This window comes from Chanodichthys erythropterus, chromosome 13, assembly GCF_024489055.1.
Source record: "Chanodichthys erythropterus isolate Z2021 chromosome 13, ASM2448905v1, whole genome shotgun sequence".
NCBI lineage: Eukaryota > Metazoa > Chordata > Actinopteri > Cypriniformes > Xenocyprididae > Chanodichthys > Chanodichthys erythropterus.
Window position 1 is genome coordinate 50,472,212 of NC_090233.1, and position 19,915 is coordinate 50,492,126.

Below are 19,915 nucleotides of genomic sequence, written 5' to 3' on the forward strand. Positions count from 1 at the left end.
GAATGATGTTTTATTAACAAAGTTCGGGAGGAACATGTTCAAATTACCTAACCAATCAGCAAGAGATGAGGCCTATATAAATGCATAGCTGACTCACCTATGTTCCTCAACAGTTTTCTGCATTTGGCCCCACCCTACATTCCCAGCATGTCTGAAATTGAGGTCTTCCCATCCAATGAAAAAATCTTTTGTCCTCGAGGAATCTTTATGGCAATCCTCTGACATAAGGAGCGTTTATCTTCCACCTAGCACCACCGCCGATCCAGCCCAAACAAACTGGTCTCAGCACGAAGAGAAGCAAATGCATACCCTCGCCACCACGGGCAAACATCCACAATCTCTTTCCCCGTCTTACTCTACTCTGGCCCTTTCAATTATTCCAACCATAAAGAAATGGACAATAAAGCCCATAGAGCGCCAAGCTCACATCTCGGGCAATGCCGCCCTCCTCCTGCAAAGGAATGGGCCTTCTTCCAGCATCAGGCCACCGCAGCAGGACCTCAGCAAGCCGTGCCACAGATTCAGTCCCGGCCAGCTCTCAAACTCCACCCCCATCGGCTCAAAACCATAAGAGCACAGCTCAAATCCTTCTCATTTTCTGCCCCTTGAATTTCGCATTGGTTTCAGTCCCTTAATCATGAGCAGAGTTTATGCTATCTGAATACTCAATCTCGATGCAGACTGGTAGGACAAATTCATATACACGCAATCGCTCTCTCTCTAACTAATGCATTCAAATAAACATAATCTTACAGTTCCACTTCATATGTATCCAATTTAGAACAAACAATTGACCAGGATAAAACTATGGGTCCAGCCACGTCCATGGAATTCTGGGATTTAACTTGGATACAATTAATTCCAAGCCCTCACTTCACAAAGAAAAAAAAAATCATTAGGATATTTCTGGTCGCATCCACCTTCCTAGACAGTCTAAACTGTTCTAAATGCGATCTGCCATTTTTCCTCGGCCACTTAAACTTCAAATGTGCATAATCCTGCAAGGCCGCCCTTTCATCTCACATCTCCTCTTCCTCATATCTTTGATTCAAACGCTAGAAGATGAGCATTGGCCCATCAGGCCCCACTCCATGGCTTTTCCTGGTGCTGCTTCCCATATAACAATCAACAAATGCCTTCCCCCTAGCGCAAGGTTGCCGTCTCAGCCATTCATCCCGCTGTCTCTAATGCCAAGTTCAGACTGCACGATTTTCAAAATAGTCGGGTCACTGTTCTTTTCACACTGCATGACTATCTTGGCCAGCATTCAGTCGCTGCTGTGTTCACACTGCACGATGGATCGGCGATAGAAGGTTTCACACTGCATGACTTTACAATAGGAAGAATCGCCGACAACTCTGTCTGGCACACAAACTAATTTTCACAACCAAACACACGTGAGATGTGACAAGGAAACAACACGATATCATGCATGCAAGACCGGAGTTCTCACGTGAGACTGGGATTATTATCCCAGGAAGGATGGGATTATGAGGAGACTGGGATTATTATCATCAGAGGCAATGGTAGCCCGCAAGAAGCTTGCAATACGAATTGCCTGTGCGCTGATTTGCAGCGAAAACAAGAAAAGAAGAATATGGAGGAGGAAATGGTTGGGGAGACACGAGGAACAAGGAATGTGTGTTCTGCAACGAGAGTGGTCTATAACTCCTCCCTGAACTCCCCGTTGCTCTGTATATTGCTCTCTCATTGGCTGTTGGTCATTGCCGATGTAGTTTTCAGTCAGAACACTTTTCACACAGCAGGATTTTGAATCGCCGACAGGTCCAGATATTTTAGCATGCCAAATATCTCACGGGCGTCAGCGACTCGTCTGCGATTCTCTCAGATCGCGTCTTTACTCAATCACACTGCGTGATTGTCACACGCGTGAACGAGCACCGATTTGCCTGTGATTTCGGGCATTTGCAGCCCGCAGCCTCCTAACATGAGGCTGCCTCCACTAGTGATGCAGGCCCAGATAACACTTCCTTCTCTTCCTGCTGCCTCTAACCTTTTCCCCTACCAGTGGCCTACAGCTCCTTCAGCAGACCCTAGCATGAGGATGCCTCTGCTAGTGGCGTAGACTCAGCTGGCCTATTTTCCACCTCAGCTTTCCTCTTCCTTTACCTTGCCAGTTACAACCCAAGACCCTGGCCCAAGCGTGAGGCTGCCTCCGCAAACAACTTTGGTACCAGAGTCTTTTCTCCTAACTCCCCTTCCCAGGCTAGATTGTCAGTTTCCTTCTCTGTAACACAGTTGCCCATACCACCAAATGCCATCACATTGGAACTGCCCCCTGTCACCAGCAACATCAGAGCACAGATTTTATTAGAGTGGCATCCCAGTAAATCACTTCTCCAGTCATTTGTTCCACATAGAAGCAGCAACCAGTCCTCTCCCAGCATCAGCATCAAACACTCGGTCACTGGTCATCAGAGGCTTTTAAGCACTGTTTGTCCATATGTGTTTCACCACATAGTACCTCCCTTTGGGCAGGATGTGGCTCTGCAGCATTCCCTTTCCACTAGAAAGTGCACGATTTCCCAATGTTATCCAACAGTCAGAAAAAAGGTACAGTGCTGTCACTGGGGCTGTACCCTAAGGTACAAATATGCACCATTTAGGGGTAAGTAAGGTACAAAGATGTACCTTTTCACTTTTGTACCTTAGGGTACTGCCCCAGTGACAGCGCCATACCTTTTTTTCTGACAGTGAGCAGTCTCACTGAGTGGGTCATGCAGAACAGCAGTGATTGAAGCCCTGTCCCCTCTTCCGCCCTAACAGCTGCAGGGGAATTAAGGAGGCTTAGGCAGGGCGCTAGAAGGGCCAACAACTATGGCGTTTTACTAAAGTAAGGTAAAGTGACAGCTGACTTGAAGTAAAGCCAATAAAGTTCATGTTTTTGTCTTGAAATATTTTAATACTATAAAACATAGCTAAAACAATATTGCTCTGAGCGTATGTGTGTGACCGTGATTCATGTGCATATGTCAGTTAGTGTGTCCTCACACGTCGAGTTCTGAGAGAGCTATTCAGTCCATTATAAATTCTGATTTTGGCCACCTCTGGAATGGATCAAAGCATAGATATTAGCCTACCGGATAAGTTCAAGTAAATACGCTGGAAATCCATGCTCATTCAAGGATGTGCATTTATTTCATGTATGGAGAAGGCATGGGCGCCTGAAGGATTTCATCTGAATGTTTTTTTTTTTTTTAATCTGAAAACTCCAAAAAGCAATGAAATTGTCATACATCCATTTGGTGCATGTTCATAGAGGAAAATGGCTGCTAGTTCCCTCGATACTGTCTGTTTTACTGAGAAATCGCTTCAGGTGATTCAGTGAGAGAGCAGTCCAAACAAATGCAAGTGGATTCAGACCGTTTTGCAAAGGCGTTTTACCAATTCATAATTTAAAACACAATTTAAGCATCAGAAATTAAACTGAAAGCGAAGCAAGCTTTTTTCTTAAATATACACAAGACATATACACAACACAAACAACAAATTGATCGTCACTATAGCAACAGTAGACTCTCCGTCGTTACTACAGCAACAGTAGACTCTCCAAGCTGGCGTGAGTGAGTGGAGGCGGGGATAATTTGCATATTCATTGTTCCGTGTATATTAAATGAGGCAAGGGTGTAGAGATACATTCAAGCTATTTTAAGGCATGAAGAATTTTTTTTCACTTGAATTTATTTTAAAATATGTCATTTTGGTGATCAAAGATGAGTTTTAAGGGATAAAATAATTGACTACAGGGGACTTTAACACTTTTTTGAAGGGGCAAGAGAAAGAGAGTTTTACTGACTGTTTTTGTTCCATTTCAGCAGCGAAAATAGTTAAAAAACAAAGATCAAAGCAGAAATATAGTGCATCTCTCACAGTGACATTCAGCTGCGTTTTATTACTGAATGATTCAGCATTTTGAAAGAATCGGTTGAGTGAAAGATTCAATGGCCCATTGCAAAACACCTGCCTCATTCTTGAATTAATCAGCCCTTTGAACGAATCATTTGAATGAAAGACTAGGACAGTCACTTGCCGCCACCTACTGGCGGTTCAGTTTCATGCTTAAATTTTCCCAACATTTCTTATTTGTACATTCAAAAATATTTAAAGAATATCATAACATTATTTAATGCAGTTGTAATTTTTCAGTGTAAATTATTTAATTTGATTCGTAACAGTCCTGCTTTATTTTTCTTATTGAATTTATTGATCAAATGTAAAAAAAGTTTAAATAAAAGATGAAGCATGTAATGAGATTAGGGGGAAAAAATGCCCTTGGGGTAAATATCACAAATATGCAGATATAAATATGCAAAATCTGATGGAACACTGTTGAGAATATAGCTTCAGAATAAACTATATTTACACCAAAAAAACAAAAACAAAAAAAAAATCCAATTTTTTGGAGACAAGCTAATTTTTTTGCTCAGACAAGTGACCAGTTTACTTGTCCAAAGGACAAGCACATGAGAAGGCTTAATGTCAAACCCTGTATTTTGTACTGACATGCTCTCCTTTAGGCCTACAGAAAGATTTTATTGTTATCAGATGTAGCTTTGCACACTGCCAGCATCTAGAATGATTTTGATCTGCATTTAAGTGTTCATAGCAGAGGGCTCTTTCGACTTATTTTTTACAGTATGTCAATTGATAAGATTTTGTAGGCTTTGCATACACATGTGCACTTCTCGAAAGCCTCAAACCACAGAGCCAAAAATATCTCATGAAAAAGGCGATTTTACAAGTTGAGTGCAACATAGTAAAATAACAACAAAGTAATAAACTTACCTTGAGCAGTTTTCTTCTTTAGCAGACACAGACGGTAAGAATTTTGAAGAGATCCCGTTGATCGCTTGCTTTCTGCACTCTGGAGACGAAGAGGGCTTGTGTTGGAGATGCCCCGTCCCTATGTGTTGCTTTTTACAGCACGAGACTGTTTTTTTTTTTGTTGTTGTTGTTTTCGGCTTTCTTTTAAATACTGTAAATTTACTGCAAGTGCTTAATTTAAGGACCATTAACTTTACATTTACATGATTTAACTGTTTATTGAAATAACACTGTTGTTTGGAAATTGGCTGTAATTTTACAGGAATTTTATATATATAATAATATATAATATAATATAATTAATTTAGCAAGCAGCCTTATAAAAAATCCCCTTTACTTCCCAAGCTTGCCTGTGGAAGTGTTGACCACAATGGTTTCCAATCGCTTTTGTCCATCCAACCCCAGACTGAGATGGCATATTTGGTGCCACCTCAAGTGCTTGTCCCCAACAGTGTCCTCCTTGGTACACTGATCTTTTAAGGTGCTGCACCGGTGCATCCTTAGATGAGGGGATTTGTTCCATTCCTCTTTCTTTCTTTGTGAACAAAGAAAGATGAGCTTGATCGATGTTGAGTTGACTGCTGGTGCAATAACAGAGGAGAATTGTGAAGTGGTTCATAATGGAAATCAACTCCTCTGGAATGCTTTTTGGAGCATTTGACAGGGCATTGAAAGCCTCTGTTGTCATGTCTTCACTGGCTGTGACACAGTATCTGCAATGAGGGGCAAGAAGACCGCAGTGGAGACCTGGAATGCAGATGACATGACAACACCCCCCAACTGGGACTGGGGTTGGTTGTACCCAAGCATTTGGAGACCATTGTGGTCAACTCTTCCACAGCCAAGCCAGACCATCCTTGAACTCTTAAGCTGTGGCTGCAAGAAAGGCTGCCGGTCGACACTGCAAATGTAAAAAAGCTTCCTTAAAGTGCACAGCTCTGGTTCAATGTGGAGGAGACTGTGAAGAAGACTGAAGAATAGGTTCAACAACAACAACAACAAAACAATCAAACAAATGTGTTTCTGAAATAGAATTTTGAAGTAAATCTTTGTGTCTGGCATTCTTTTTAAGCTACGTTGCTGAGGTCATATTGAATATTCTACTCTTTACAGTCACTGTATTGTCAGGGTTAATGAACAAAAGGATTAAGCTTTTGAAACTCTACACAACACGCATGCAACAGACATGATATTATAAAGTCTAGCTTAGGTTCTCAGATACTGTGATTTCCTTCTCACGTCACCTTTTCTGTGTTATGTTTGATTCAGAAAATAAGACACAAAATGTATAATTTGGTTATGGCAGAAAGTAAAATGGTCACCATAGTGACCACGAGGCAGTTTTGTGATGGCTCCATTTCTGAAAATGTTCAGGGCCCCAAACTGTATAAGTGTACCAAATTTCATGCTTTTATGAAAAAGTGAAAATTTCACCTCAGATTTAGCACATATCACCAGGACTATATTACTTTTTTTGTGCTAAAAAAGTGTTTACAGATATAGCTGATAGAAAATGCCAATTATCAATCTTATTTATTAATTAATTTTTTTGCAAATGTCGTCACACAATCTTTTTCCGTTTAAATTTAGCATTTAAGAAAAAACTTTTTTTTGTGTGTGTGAGAAAAAGGGCTTTAACAAATAAATGTGGTCTCACATGATATAAATGGCATTATTTTTGTAATTTTGTCTGTTCTTTAAAATCTAATAAAAGTTAATCAGAAAAATAATACAACTGCACACGTTTTTGAATATCGCTTGATGATCAAGTATTGATCTAAATAGTCTTTATTATGAAGACTACAAAAAAAAAAAAAAAACATGACATAAAAAACATAAAAATTGCTTTATTCCCATTGGAACAGCTTTTCACTGGTACTGAATATTACACAACACCCCCAAAGTGAAACTCCGCCCCTTTGATGTGATTAAATGGAATTACAATGATGACTCATGTCATGCGATTTTGGGAGCATAAATAGTGGATCAGAATCAATCTGTGAAACAGACTGCCTGATAATACAGTTTATTTCATCCAGGATTTGATCACCAACACACTGCAGCAATGTGTGATATTGGAGGATGGACCACAGAGGAGTCTGTCACTCCAGAGGTGACGAACATCTGCCTTGAGGTAGGAGACAGAAAATCACAAATGTAGTAAACACAGTTTTTGGTTAAAACAGTAAAATGATCTTGGTGCTGTAAAATGTGTTGGGAAAATTATTTGTTGTCATTTTTAAAAGAGCTGTTTTACTTTTCACTTATTGTCACAATACTTTTTACATAAGTTTTCCGATATCTGAATGATAGATGTGACTACCTAGAGACTAATAAATTCAATCTTATTAAAATAATAATAATATAGATGAATATAAAATGTGCATTTGTTTATTCAGGTGAAGTCAGACATAGAGGAGAAGGCTGGAGCTAATTTTGAGGTTTACATTCCTTTAAGCTTTGCTTCTCATATTGTGGCAGGGACAAACTATGTGGTCAAGGTAAGAGAGTGTTTTGTTTTTGTTTTTTATGGATTTTGAGCTTGTGAATTCATCACTGAAACTCTTCCAAGGCACAATTTGTATGTTTCTAATATCAACAAGCAAACGATGGCAGTGTGTCCTAAACGGGTGTGATCGTGTGTCCAGTCATTTTCTAGTCCTCTCTGAAAGGTAACTGATGGACACACAAATCTAGTCAGCAACGGTCACTGTAGCAGAACTCACAGAAATGTGCTTGCTGTCATGAAGAAATTGTGTTTAGTTCGCTATCAGTGTGAACAGAGTATTATATATGAAGAGATCACTTATAAATCTGTGTGGATTTCTCTCTCTCTCTCTCTTGCTCAGGTGTATGTTGGAGTGGATAAGTGCATTCATGCGATGATATTTCAAGCTCTCCCCTGCAATGGAGGGGAATTGACTGTGAATGGAGTCCAGCACCCTAAAACCGCCAGTGAACCTCTGATCCCCTTTGATGAATAACCACATGCAGAAAACAGTCTGTCTTCTCTAATAACAGACACACACAATGATCTGCCATACTGTATAGAGGAACTATTGAAAACTGTTTCATTCCTCAATATTAAACTCAATATTAAACCCTCAGTGCCTGTGTGTTTATGTGAAGATGTGAACAACACCAAATTCACTTCACTTTACTAAAATAGTTTTATGCTGAAATAACAAACATAAAAAAAACATTTTTAAATATCCTCATTCCAAATCTTAAAAAACAAAAAGTAAAATAAAATAACATAAAATTACATTAATTTTTCTAAATTTTAAGATTTAATTGACTGTCTGCATGACTTTTTTTACAAGGAAAAAATATGTGAATGAAGACCAATGAGGACTAGTGATTCCCAAACATGTGTGGAAAGATTTTGATGTTGCTTTCTTAAAGCTTTAAAAAATGTGCATTGTGACTTTAATGATAATTCTACATGATATATAAAATGAGAAAACAGGAAAATGTGTGAATCAATTGTCTGCACAGTGTGAATGTCTTTGACTAAAGCCTAATTGTTTAATTTGCATAAGTGGCGCACGAATCACCGTAAGCGCGTTCACCAGTGCGCTCCTAAAGTGTTCACTTTTGCATGGTGTTTGAACATAAATGTGTGTTGGCAGTGTGTGTACACAACCACCCTATAATGATCAAAATCCACCCACTCCTTTTTTTTTTTCTTTTAATCCCCATAAATCATAAGCAGTGTCTCCCAACGACCTGTTTTCAGCCATGGTGCTTCAACACGCAATGTACAAACTTCAACACTGTAGCACCAACTTGCGCATTCGTATAAGCAAGCTATAGGATCTTAGTCTGCTCATATTTAAAGCTACAGAACACTACTATGTTCTACATCCTCCTTCTTTAACTTTGACAGTTATTCCTTAATGAACAATTTCTCATTTTGAAGTTAACTCAATTTGTTTTTTCATAGGAAAGACATTCAACAGATTACTTGAGCTGAGAGTAAAAAGGGCAATTAACACAACATTTGTTAACTCACATTTTAACATCAGTTATATTATCAACATTTATAAATTGAACATTTTGTTACTGAATTACAGGACTTTCTTTTCTGTCTCTATTTCCTTTTTGTGTCATTCCAGGTACTTGGTTTGGTTTGCAAATGGGACCTGCTCTGGTCACATATGGAGCTGTAGAAGGAACTTTTGTTGAATGTTCATTCAGTGGTTTCTTCTCGGCTCCTTGTGCGGTGCGTTGTTCTTTGACCTCATTTGGAGTGGGGAATTTGTGCTTAGATTCAGCAGAGGGGGTCTGACTAAAGGGGAGTGACATTTCACTGTGGTCTAATTTTTGTGGTGGTGGCTCCGCGACAGTTAGGATATGTTTACGGTTTCGTCTGTATTCTCTTCCTTCAACTTCCACAAGATATGATCTTGGTTCATCACAGAGCTGTTTGACGAGTCCGATTCGGTCATGGCCTTTGGACGTTGCAAGTCTCACTACCTCTCCTTGTAAGAGTGGTCAGAGAGTTCTGCTGGACTTGTCATAGTATGTCTTTTGACAATGTCTCTTTTTTGAGATTTGATTCTTGATAGCAACATTATTCTTTGAGGCTGGCACCAAAAAGGACTTGCAGTTTGGCAGAGATGTGTGCATCTGTCTCGACATTAATCTCTCTGCTGGTGAACCAAGTGTCTGATCACGTGGAACATTTGTGAGGTTGAGCAAGTTTTGAAACAAGTCAAGTCAAGTCAAGTCAAATTTATTTATATAGCGCTTTTACAATTGGTAATTGTTCAAAGCAGCTTTACATATTAGAAGCACAGAAAAAGGGAAGTGGTTAAAAATAAACTGTACAACCAAGCGTGGTAATATGTAACATATACAAGATAGAGATTAAAAATAGATTATATATAAATATATGTAAGCGGATACGGAGATTAAAAATCTGAATTATAGATGCAGCCAGAACTGGGTCTGTAGGCCCATTGTTCAATTCAATTCAATTCAAATTTATTTGTATAGCGCTTTTCACGATACATATCATTTCAAAGCAGCTTTACAGAAAATGGATGTCAACATTACAATTTAAAGAATGTAGTTAGCAAATAATATACTTTAGGTAATTACAATCACTGTTAGCAGTTTAACTGAAGGTAGAAGTAATGAGCTCCTGGAAAATGAATTACATTAACAATAAACTAGGATATAGAGATTGTGCAATGTGAATGTTGATCTAGGTGATTGCGTCTCCTGAAGTCCTCGCAGGAGCTGGCGCCGTCTCTTCACAGGTGATGGTCATCTGAGGTCTTCTTAAGAGGCTGGATCCAAACTGAAGCTGATGTACTCTCTAGTCACCTCAGGGCGGGTGTCCCGAGGTAAAACAGAAAAGCAAAAGGAGAACAATTAGCGTAGCTGCTGTTCATAACTTTAAGCAAAGATAGTCATGTGCAGTTGATCTGGTATGAGATGCGTTATGTGAACGCTTGGCTAAAGAGATGCGTCTTTAATCTAGATTTAAACTGGGTGAGCGAGTCTGAGCCCCGAACATTATCAGGAAGGCAATTGTCTCCTGGGATACATTGTAGTCAGGTCCAGACACAGGTTCTCCATCTGATCTGGATACGGCCTGAATCCAGCACCCGGCAAACCTCAGGATAAGCAGAGAGACAGATATTAGCGGAGATGCCATTCTTATTCTGATGTACAGGTATATCTAGTGTTATAGGAAATGTTCTCGGTTCCGGCCGACCTAATTATTGCAGCGTAACAATCCTTTAGCGGATTTTAAAAATGTTAATGTATTGATAATGTGTTATGTGTATGCAAGAGCAAAGAGATGTGTTTTTAGTCTAGATTTAAACTGACAGAGTGTGTCTGCTTCCCGAACAATGCTAGGAAGATTGTTCCAGAGTTTAGGTGCTAAATAGGGAAAGGATCTGCCGCCTTCAGTTGATTTTGATATTCTGGGTATTATCAACTGGCCTGAATTCTGAGATCGCAATAAACGTGAAGGACTATAATGCATTAAAAGCTCACTTAGGTATTGGGGAGCTAAACCATTTAGAGCTTTATAAGTAAGTAGCAAGATTTTAAAATCTATACGATGTTTAATAGGGAGCCAATGTAATGTTGACAGAACTGGGCTAATATGGTCATACTTTCTGGTTCTAGTAAGAACTCTAGCTGCCGCATTTTGGACCAACTGTAGTTTGTTTAAAAGCCGAGCAGAACAACCACCCAGTAGAGCATTACAATAATCTAGTCTTGAGGTCATGAATGCATGAACCAACGGTTCCGCATTTGTCATTGAGAGCATATGTCGTAATTTAGATATATTTTTTAGATGGAAGAAGGCGGATTTACAGATACTAGAAACATGACTTTCAAATGAAAGATTGGTATCAAAGAGCACACCCAGGTTCCTAACTGAGGACGAAGATTTAATGGAGCACCCGTCAAGTGTTAGAGAGTATTCAAGGTTTTTTCGTGAGGAAGTTTTTGGTCCAAAAATTAGGATATCAGTTTTTTTCTGAATTTAATAATAAGAAATTTCTTGTCATCCAGTTTTTAATGTCAGCTATGCATTCTGTTAGTTTTGTGAATTTGTAGGTTTCGTCAGGGCGCGAGGAAATATAGAGCTGAGTATCGTCAGCGTAGCAGTGAAAACTAACACCATGCTTCCTAATTATCTCTCCTAAGGGCAGCATGTACAGAGTGAAAAGCAACGGTCCTAGTACTGAGCCTTGTGGTACTCCATATTTAACCTGTGATCGATACGACATCTCTTCATTAACTACTACAGACTGATAACGGTCAGATAAGTACGATTTGAACCATGCCAAAGCAATTCCACTAATGCCAATATAGTTTTCAAGTCTTTTTAAAAGAATGTTATGATCGATAGTGTCAAAAGCAGCACTGAGATCTAATAACACTAATAGAGAAATACAGCCACGATCGGATGATAAGAGTAGATCGTTTGTAACTCTAACGAGAGCAGTCTCAGTACTATGGTTTGGTCTAAATCCTGACTGGAAATCCTCACAGATTCCATTTCTTTCTAAAAAGGAACACAGTTGTGTTGAAACTGCCTTTTCTAGTATCTTTGACAGAAAAGGTAGATTCGAGATTGGCCTGTAATTTACTAAATCTCTCGGATCTAGTTGAGGTTTTTTAATAAGAGGTTTAATAATAGCCTGCTTAAAGGTTTTTGGCACATATCCTAGTGTTAAGGATGAATTAATTATATCAAGAAGTGGACCTACGACCTCTGGAAGCATTTCTTTCAGTAGTTTAGTCGGCATTGGGTCTAACATATATGTTGTTGATTTTGATGATTTGATAAGTTTAGATAATTCTTCTTCTCCTATAGTGGCAAATGATTCTAGTTTTACCTCAGGGACACTACAGTGCACTGTCTGAAGCGAAACTGTAGACGGTTGCATGTTTTTAATTTTCTCTCTAATATTATCAATCTTGCAAGTAAAGAAGTTCATAAAGTCATTACTGCTGTGCTCTATGGAAACTTCAGCACTTGAATCTCTGTTTCTAGTTAATTTAGCCACTGTGTCAAATAAATACCTAGGATTATGTTTGTTTTCTATTAAGAGATTTGAAAAATAAGTAGATCTAGCATTTCTTATAGCCGTTCTGTACTCAATCATTTTTTTCTTTCCACGAAAGGCGAAAAACTTCTAGTTTTGTTTTCTTCCAACTACGTTCAGCTTTTCTAACAGCTCGTTTTAGAGCCCGAGTGTGCTCATCGTACTACGGCGTTGGATTAGTTTCCTTAATCTTCTTTAGACGTAAAGGAGCGACTGCATCTAATGTGCTGGAAAAGAGAGAGCCAATAGTTTCTGTTGCAGCATCGAGTTCTTCTAAGTTGTCTGGTATACTAAGGCGATGAAACTGCTCGGGGAGATTATTTATAAAGCAGTCTTTAGTGGTAGACATGATGGTTCTACAATATTTATGGTTGGGTGGTGGTTTTGCAGCCTTGGCTAAATGAATTATACACGAGACTAGATAATGATCTGATATATCATCGCTCTGCTGTAGAATTTCGACAGCATCAATATCAATTCCATGTGACAGTATTAGATCTAGGGTATGATTACGACAATGAGTGGGTCCTGACACGTGTTGTCTAACTCCAATAGAGTTTAAAATGTCTGCAAATACCAATCCAAATGCATCTTTATTATTATCTACATGGATATTAAAATCACCAACAACAAGGACTTTATCCGCAGCCAGTACTAACTCTGATAGGAAATCAGCAAATTCTTTGATAAAGTCAGTATGGTGCCCTGGTGGCCTGTATACAGTAGCCAGCACAAATGCCAACTTACATAATGTTACACAAAGCACCATCACTTCAAAGGAATTATATTTGCAATTCTTTTGAGTGATTCTGAATATATTACTATAAATTACAGCAACACATCCCCCTTTGCCTTTCTGTCGAGGATTGTGTCAATAATCATAACCTTGAGGACAAGATTCATTTAGAGTAATGTAATCGTCTGGTTTTAGCCAGGTTTCTGTCAAACACAGCAAGTCTAGTTTATTGTCTGTGATAATTTCATTTACAATAAGCGCTTTTGAAGAAATAGATTTAATATTCAGTAACCCAAGCTTTATCATTTGTTTATCTGATTTATCTGTGATTTTAATTTTTTGAACATCAATTAAATTTTTACCCTTAAAAGGTTTCGGAAGTTTTTTGTATTTACTAGTTCGAGGTACAGACACAGTCTCTATGTGATAATATCTAGGTGAAAGAGTTTCTATGTGCTGTGAATTATTTGAGTTCTGTGATGTGAGGCGGCTAGCAGACGGTCGGTTTAGCCAGTTTGTCTGCGTCCTGATCTGGGCCCTGGTTTGTCATGTTTCAGCTCTAAGACTATTTGCCAAATTTCTAGATAGAAGAAACACATCAGAGCTGTCCCTCTTGGATTTCACCATTAGATGTTTTGCACTCTGCACTGCCCTCTCGGCTAGCCCGTTAGCTTGTGGATATTCAGGGCTACTAGTGGTGTGTAAAATCCCAAGCAGCAGCAAATTCTTTGAACTGTTGGTTGTAAACTGGGTACCGTTGTCTGAAAAGACTTTGTGCAGACTCCCATGAACAGAGAAGTTCCTTTTGAGTTTTGTGATTACTGTACTGGAGGACAGGTCACAAAGCAGATCAATTTCGAACCATCCCAAATATGATTCATCTAGTACGAGGTAGTGTTGACCATTCCACTCAAAGATATCTGTAGCCACACTTGACCATGGAAGATCTGGGATGTGATGTAAGTGTAGAGTCTCTTTTTGTTGATGGGGTTTCATACTGTTACAGATAGAGCACGATAATACCTCCTTTTCAATGTCTTTGGTTAAAGAAGGCCAGGATACAATGCCCCGTGCCCTGCATTTGGTTGCATCAAGGCCTGGATGACCTCTGTGAATAACTGTGATATACTCATTGCATAGTGATTCTGAAACAACCGTTCCTCTGTCCCTTCATGAGTACATCTTCATCGACTGTGAGCTCATCCCTGAAGGGAAAATACTTACGAATTTCTGCTGGCAGCTTTGATTAGCTAGAGGGCCATCCTGACTTGGTAATACTGCAGAGACGTTGAAGGACTGGATCCTGTGGAGTATGAGTTTGCAACTCTTTCAGTCTGGAAGACGGGATGTGTTGAACGGACATAACTTCGAAGTCAGCTCCATCATCTGTGTGTTCGTATGGTGAGTTTCTGGGGGAACGTGACAACATGTCGGCAAGGAACATATGTTTCCCTTTCTTGTATGTGATTGTATTTCTGCAATCTTAGCATCATGCGTTGCAGCCTTGCTGGAGCTGTGTGGATAGGCTTGTTAAGGATGGTAACCAATGGCTGGTGGTCTGTTTCGATGTGAATTTGTTTACCGTATATGTAGTCATTGAATTTGGTGCACGCAAATACCACAGCCAGAAGTTCTTTTCTATCTAACGTACTTCTGTTTGTGTTAGAGTACACAAAGCGTATGCGACAAGAGCACCTTCTTGAAGACACGCAGCTCCGAGTCCGAACTGGGAGGCATCACAGGTGAGTGTGACAGGTTTCAGGACGTCATAGTATTTCAAGGTTGGTGGATTAGAAATCCTGTGTTTCAGAACTCCAAAAGCATCCTGATGCTGTTTAAACCAACACCACTCTGTATTTTTACAGGTCAGCTCACGCAAAGGGGCAGATAGCTCTCTAAGGTTTCCTTAGGTTTGGTAATCAGCATTACTTTTCTCATATACAAATACAATCACTTTCTTTACCTTCAAAATCATAACATTCTTCAGCAAACATTTCCTTTATTTTCCTTCAAAATTACTAACACTTAACAGTTTTATTCATCAAAGCATATTGAGAGGATACCAAGTTATTCATAGCATGATTAATCAAAGCTCTAATAAATGGAATAATACAACAGATAAATATAGCTGCAAGCAGCAATTACGGGGCCAAGCACAAAAACGGCACAAGAAGCAAGCCAACACGACTGGGAGCATCAGGCTAACTGCAGCAGTGAGCAATTAAAGACCTATTAGGATAATTTTAGGCAAAAGAGCTGAATAATGATCAAAAATGAGGATTTACTGGTTCATCACTTTTGACCAATAGGTGGCGCTATGTCCAGATTGTTGTGGTATGGTCAGAGTGAGGTGACAATGACACTTGCAAAGTTTGGTGTCAATATGTCAAAGCACTGAAGAGATACAGCTTCAAGAGTCATTTTTACATCATTCCTCAAATTCATTGCTCTGGTATATGAAAACAGTTTGACGTATCGACTTGAAATCCATAACTTTTTGTCGGCATGGTCTGAAGATGACACGGTTCAATTTTGGTGAAAATCGGAGCAACGGTCTAGGAGGAGTTCGAAAAAGTAGGTTTTTAAAGAAAAACAATATGGCGGACAGGAAGTTCAGCCGACTATGGCAAATTTGATATCTATGTTCTCAGCATGACCCAAGGAATCTACTGAGACCAGTTTCATTACAATTGGTGAATACAGTCAAAAGTTATTAGCATTTTTGTAAATTTTGTTATAACTTTTGACCACAAGGTGGCGCTGGTCCGAAAATTCTCAGGCTCCTTCAAGGCATTGTCCTGATGACCCATACCGAGTTTCGTAACGATACGCTAATGCTTTCGTAAAATACAGCATTTTAGCACAATATTCAAAATGGCTGACGTCCAAAATTGCCAATATGGGAAAATTGGAAATCATTCTACTCGGCATGACTCCCCGAATGCAACGAGACCAAATTTATGATTTTTGGACAAAACCATCAGAAGTTATAAGCAAAAATGACCATTTTTCATATCTCCGCACCAGTAGGTGGCGCTGCACCGGAACACTGCATGATGCCTCTTGTCATGCTTGTGATGATATGTACCAAGTTTGGTCTGAATATGATAAAGCGTTGCGGAGATACAGCTTTATGTCCATTTTCGCAAGCACTTTGCACAATTCGTTCGCTTATTTTATGAAAACGGTTTGAAGAATTGACTTGAATTCCATTTTGTCAGCATGGTCTGAAGATGATCTGATTCAATTTTCATGAAAATCGGAGTAACGGCCTAGGAGGAGTTCGAAAAAGTATGTTCAATGTGAATGTTGATCTAGGTGATTGCGTCTCCTGAAGTCCTCGCAGGAGCTGGCGCCGTCTCTTCACAGGTGATGGTCATCTGAGGTCTTCTTAAGAGGCTGGATCCAAACTGAAGCTGATGTACTCTCTAGTCACCTCAGGGCGGGTGTCCCGAGGTAAAACAGAAAAGCAAAAGGAGAACAATTAGCGTAGCTGCTGTTCATAACTTTAAGCAAAGATAGTCATGTGCAGTTGATCTGGTATGAGATGCGTTATGTGAACGCTTGGCTAAAGAGATGCGTCTTTAATCTAGATTTAAACTGGGTGAGCGAGTCTGAGCCCCGAACATTATCAGGAAGGCAATTGTCTCCTGGGATACATTGTAGTCAGGTCCAGACACAGGTTCTCCATCTGATCTGGATACGGCCTGAATCCAGCACCCGGCAAACCTCAGGATAAGCAGAGAGACAGATATTAGCGGAGATGCCATTCTTATTCTGATGTACAGGTATATCTAGTGTTATAGGAAATGTTCTCGGTTCCGGCCGACCTAATTATTGCAGCGTAACAATCCTTTAGCGGATTTTAAAAATGTTAATGTATTGATAATGTGTTATGTGTATGCAAGAGCAAAGAGATGTGTTTTTAGTCTAGATTTAAACTGACAGAGTGTGTCTGCTTCCCGAACAATGCTAGGAAGATTGTTCCAGAGTTTAGGTGCTAAATAGGGAAAGGATCTGCCGCCTTCAGTTGATTTTGATATTCTGGGTATTATCAACTGGCCTGAATTCTGAGATCGCAATAAACGTGAAGGACTATAATGCATTAAAAGCTCACTTAGGTATTGGGGAGCTAAACCATTTAGAGCTTTATAAGTAAGTAGCAAGATTTTAAAATCTATACGATGTTTAATAGGGAGCCAATGTAATGTTGACAGAACTGGGCTAATATGGTCATACTTTCTGGTTCTAGTAAGAACTCTAGCTGCCGCATTTTGGACCAACTGTAGTTTGTTTAAAAGCCGAGCAGAACAACCACCCAGTAGAGCATTACAATAATCTAGTCTTGAGGTCATGAATGCATGAACCAACGGTTCCGCATTTGTCATTGAGAGCATATGTCGTAATTTAGATATATTTTTTAGATGGAAGAAGGCGGATTTACAGATACTAGAAACATGACTTTCAAATGAAAGATTGGTATCAAAGAGCACACCCAGGTTCCTAACTGAGGACGAAGATTTAATGGAGCACCCGTCAAGTGTTAGAGAGTATTCAAGGTTTTTTCGTGAGGAAGTTTTTGGTCCAAAAATTAGGATATCAGTTTTTTCTGAATTTAATAATAAGAAATTTCTTGTCATCCAGTTTTTAATGTCAGCTATGCATTCTGTTAGTTTTGTGAATTTGTAGGTTTCGTCAGGGCGCGAGGAAATATAGAGCTGAGTATCGTCAGCGTAGCAGTGAAAACTAACACCATGCTTCCTAATTATCTCTCCTAAGGGCAGCATGTACAGAGTGAAAAGCAACGGTCCTAGTACTGAGCCTTGTGGTACTCCATATTTAACCTGTGATCGATACGACATCTCTTCATTAACTACTACAGACTGATAACGGTCAGATAAGTACGATTTGAACCATGCCAAAGCAATTCCACTAATGCCAATATAGTTTTCAAGTCTTTTTAAAAGAATGTTATGATCGATAGTGTCAAAAGCAGCACTGAGATCTAATAACACTAATAGAGAAATACAGCCACGATCGGATGATAAGAGTAGATCGTTTGTAACTCTAACGAGAGCAGTCTCAGTACTATGGTTTGGTCTAAATCCTGACTGGAAATCCTCACAGATTCCATTTCTTTCTAAAAAGGAACACAGTTGTGTTGAAACTGCCTTTTCTAGTATCTTTGACAGAAAAGGTAGATTCGAGATTGGCCTGTAATTTACTAAATCTCTCGGATCTAGTTGAGGTTTTTTAATAAGAGGTTTAATAATAGCCTGCTTAAAGGTTTTTGGCACATATCCTAGTGTTAAGGATGAATTAATTATATCAAGAAGTGGACCTACGACCTCTGGAAGCATTTCTTTCAGTAGTTTAGTCGGCATTGGGTCTAACATATATGTTGTTGATTTTGATGATTTGATAAGTTTAGATAATTCTTCTTCTCCTATAGTGGCAAATGATTCTAGTTTTACCTCAGGGACACTACAGTGCACTGTCTGAAGCGAAACTGTAGACGGTTGCATGTTTTTAATTTTCTCTCTAATATTATCAATCTTGCAAGTAAAGAAGTTCATAAAGTCATTACTGCTGTGCTCTATGGAAACTTCAGCACTTGAATCTCTGTTTCTAGTTAATTTAGCCACTGTGTCAAATAAATACCTAGGATTATGTTTGTTTTCTATTAAGAGATTTGAAAAATAAGTAGATCTAGCATTTCTTATAGCCGTTCTGTACTCAATCATTTTTTCTTTCCACGAAAGGCGAAAAACTTCTAGTTTTGTTTTCTTCCAACTACGTTCAGCTTTTCTAACAGCTCGTTTTAGAGCCCGAGTGTGCTCATCGTACTACGGCGTTGGATTAGTTTCCTTAATCTTCTTTAGACGTAAAGGAGCGACTGCATCTAATGTGCTGGAAAAGAGAGAGCCAATAGTTTCTGTTGCAGCATCGAGTTCTTCTAAGTTGTCTGGTATACTAAGGCGATGAAACTGCTCGGGGAGATTATTTATAAAGCAGTCTTTAGTGGTAGACATGATGGTTCTACAATATTTATGGTTGGGTGGTGGTTTTGCAGCCTTGGCTAAATGAATTATACACGAGACTAGATAATGATCTGATATATCATCGCTCTGCTGTAGAATTTCGACAGCATCAATATCAATTCCATGTGACAGTATTAGATCTAGGGTATGATTACGACAATGAGTGGGTCCTGACACGTGTTGTCTAACTCCAATAGAGTTTAAAATGTCTGCAAATACCAATCCAAATGCATCTTTATTATTATCTACATGGATATTAAAATCACCAACAACAAGGACTTTATCCGCAGCCAGTACTAACTCTGATAGGAAATCAGCAAATTCTTTGATAAAGTCAGTATGGTGCCCTGGTGGCCTGTATACAGTAGCCAGCACAAATGCCAACTTACATAATGTTACACAAAGCACCATCACTTCAAAGGAATTATATTTGCAATTCTTTTGAGTGATTCTGAATATATTACTATAAATTACAGCAACACATCCCCCTTTGCCTTTCTGTCGAGGATTGTGTCAATAATCATAACCTTGAGGACAAGATTCATTTAGAGTAATGTAATCGTCTGGTTTTAGCCAGGTTTCTGTCAAACACAGCAAGTCTAGTTTATTGTCTGTGATAATTTCATTTACAATAAGCGCTTTTGAAGAAATAGATTTAATATTCAGTAACCCAAGCTTTATCATTTGTTTATCTGATTTATCTGTGATTT

General features: G+C 39.1%; 1 protein-coding gene across 1 annotated transcript; it reads left to right on the forward strand.

Annotated features, from left to right (window-relative positions):
- Positions 1-6,906: 6,906 nt before the first annotated feature.
- Positions 6,907-7,829, forward strand: LOC137035011 (cystatin-B-like). The gene is made up of 3 exons (XM_067408256.1): positions 6,907-6,979; positions 7,245-7,346; positions 7,695-7,829. Exons 1-3 carry the CDS (start codon positions 6,911-6,913, stop codon positions 7,827-7,829), a joined length of 306 nt encoding a protein of 101 aa, XP_067264357.1. The 5' UTR covers positions 6,907-6,910.
- The last annotated feature ends 12,086 nt before the right edge of the window (positions 7,830-19,915 follow it).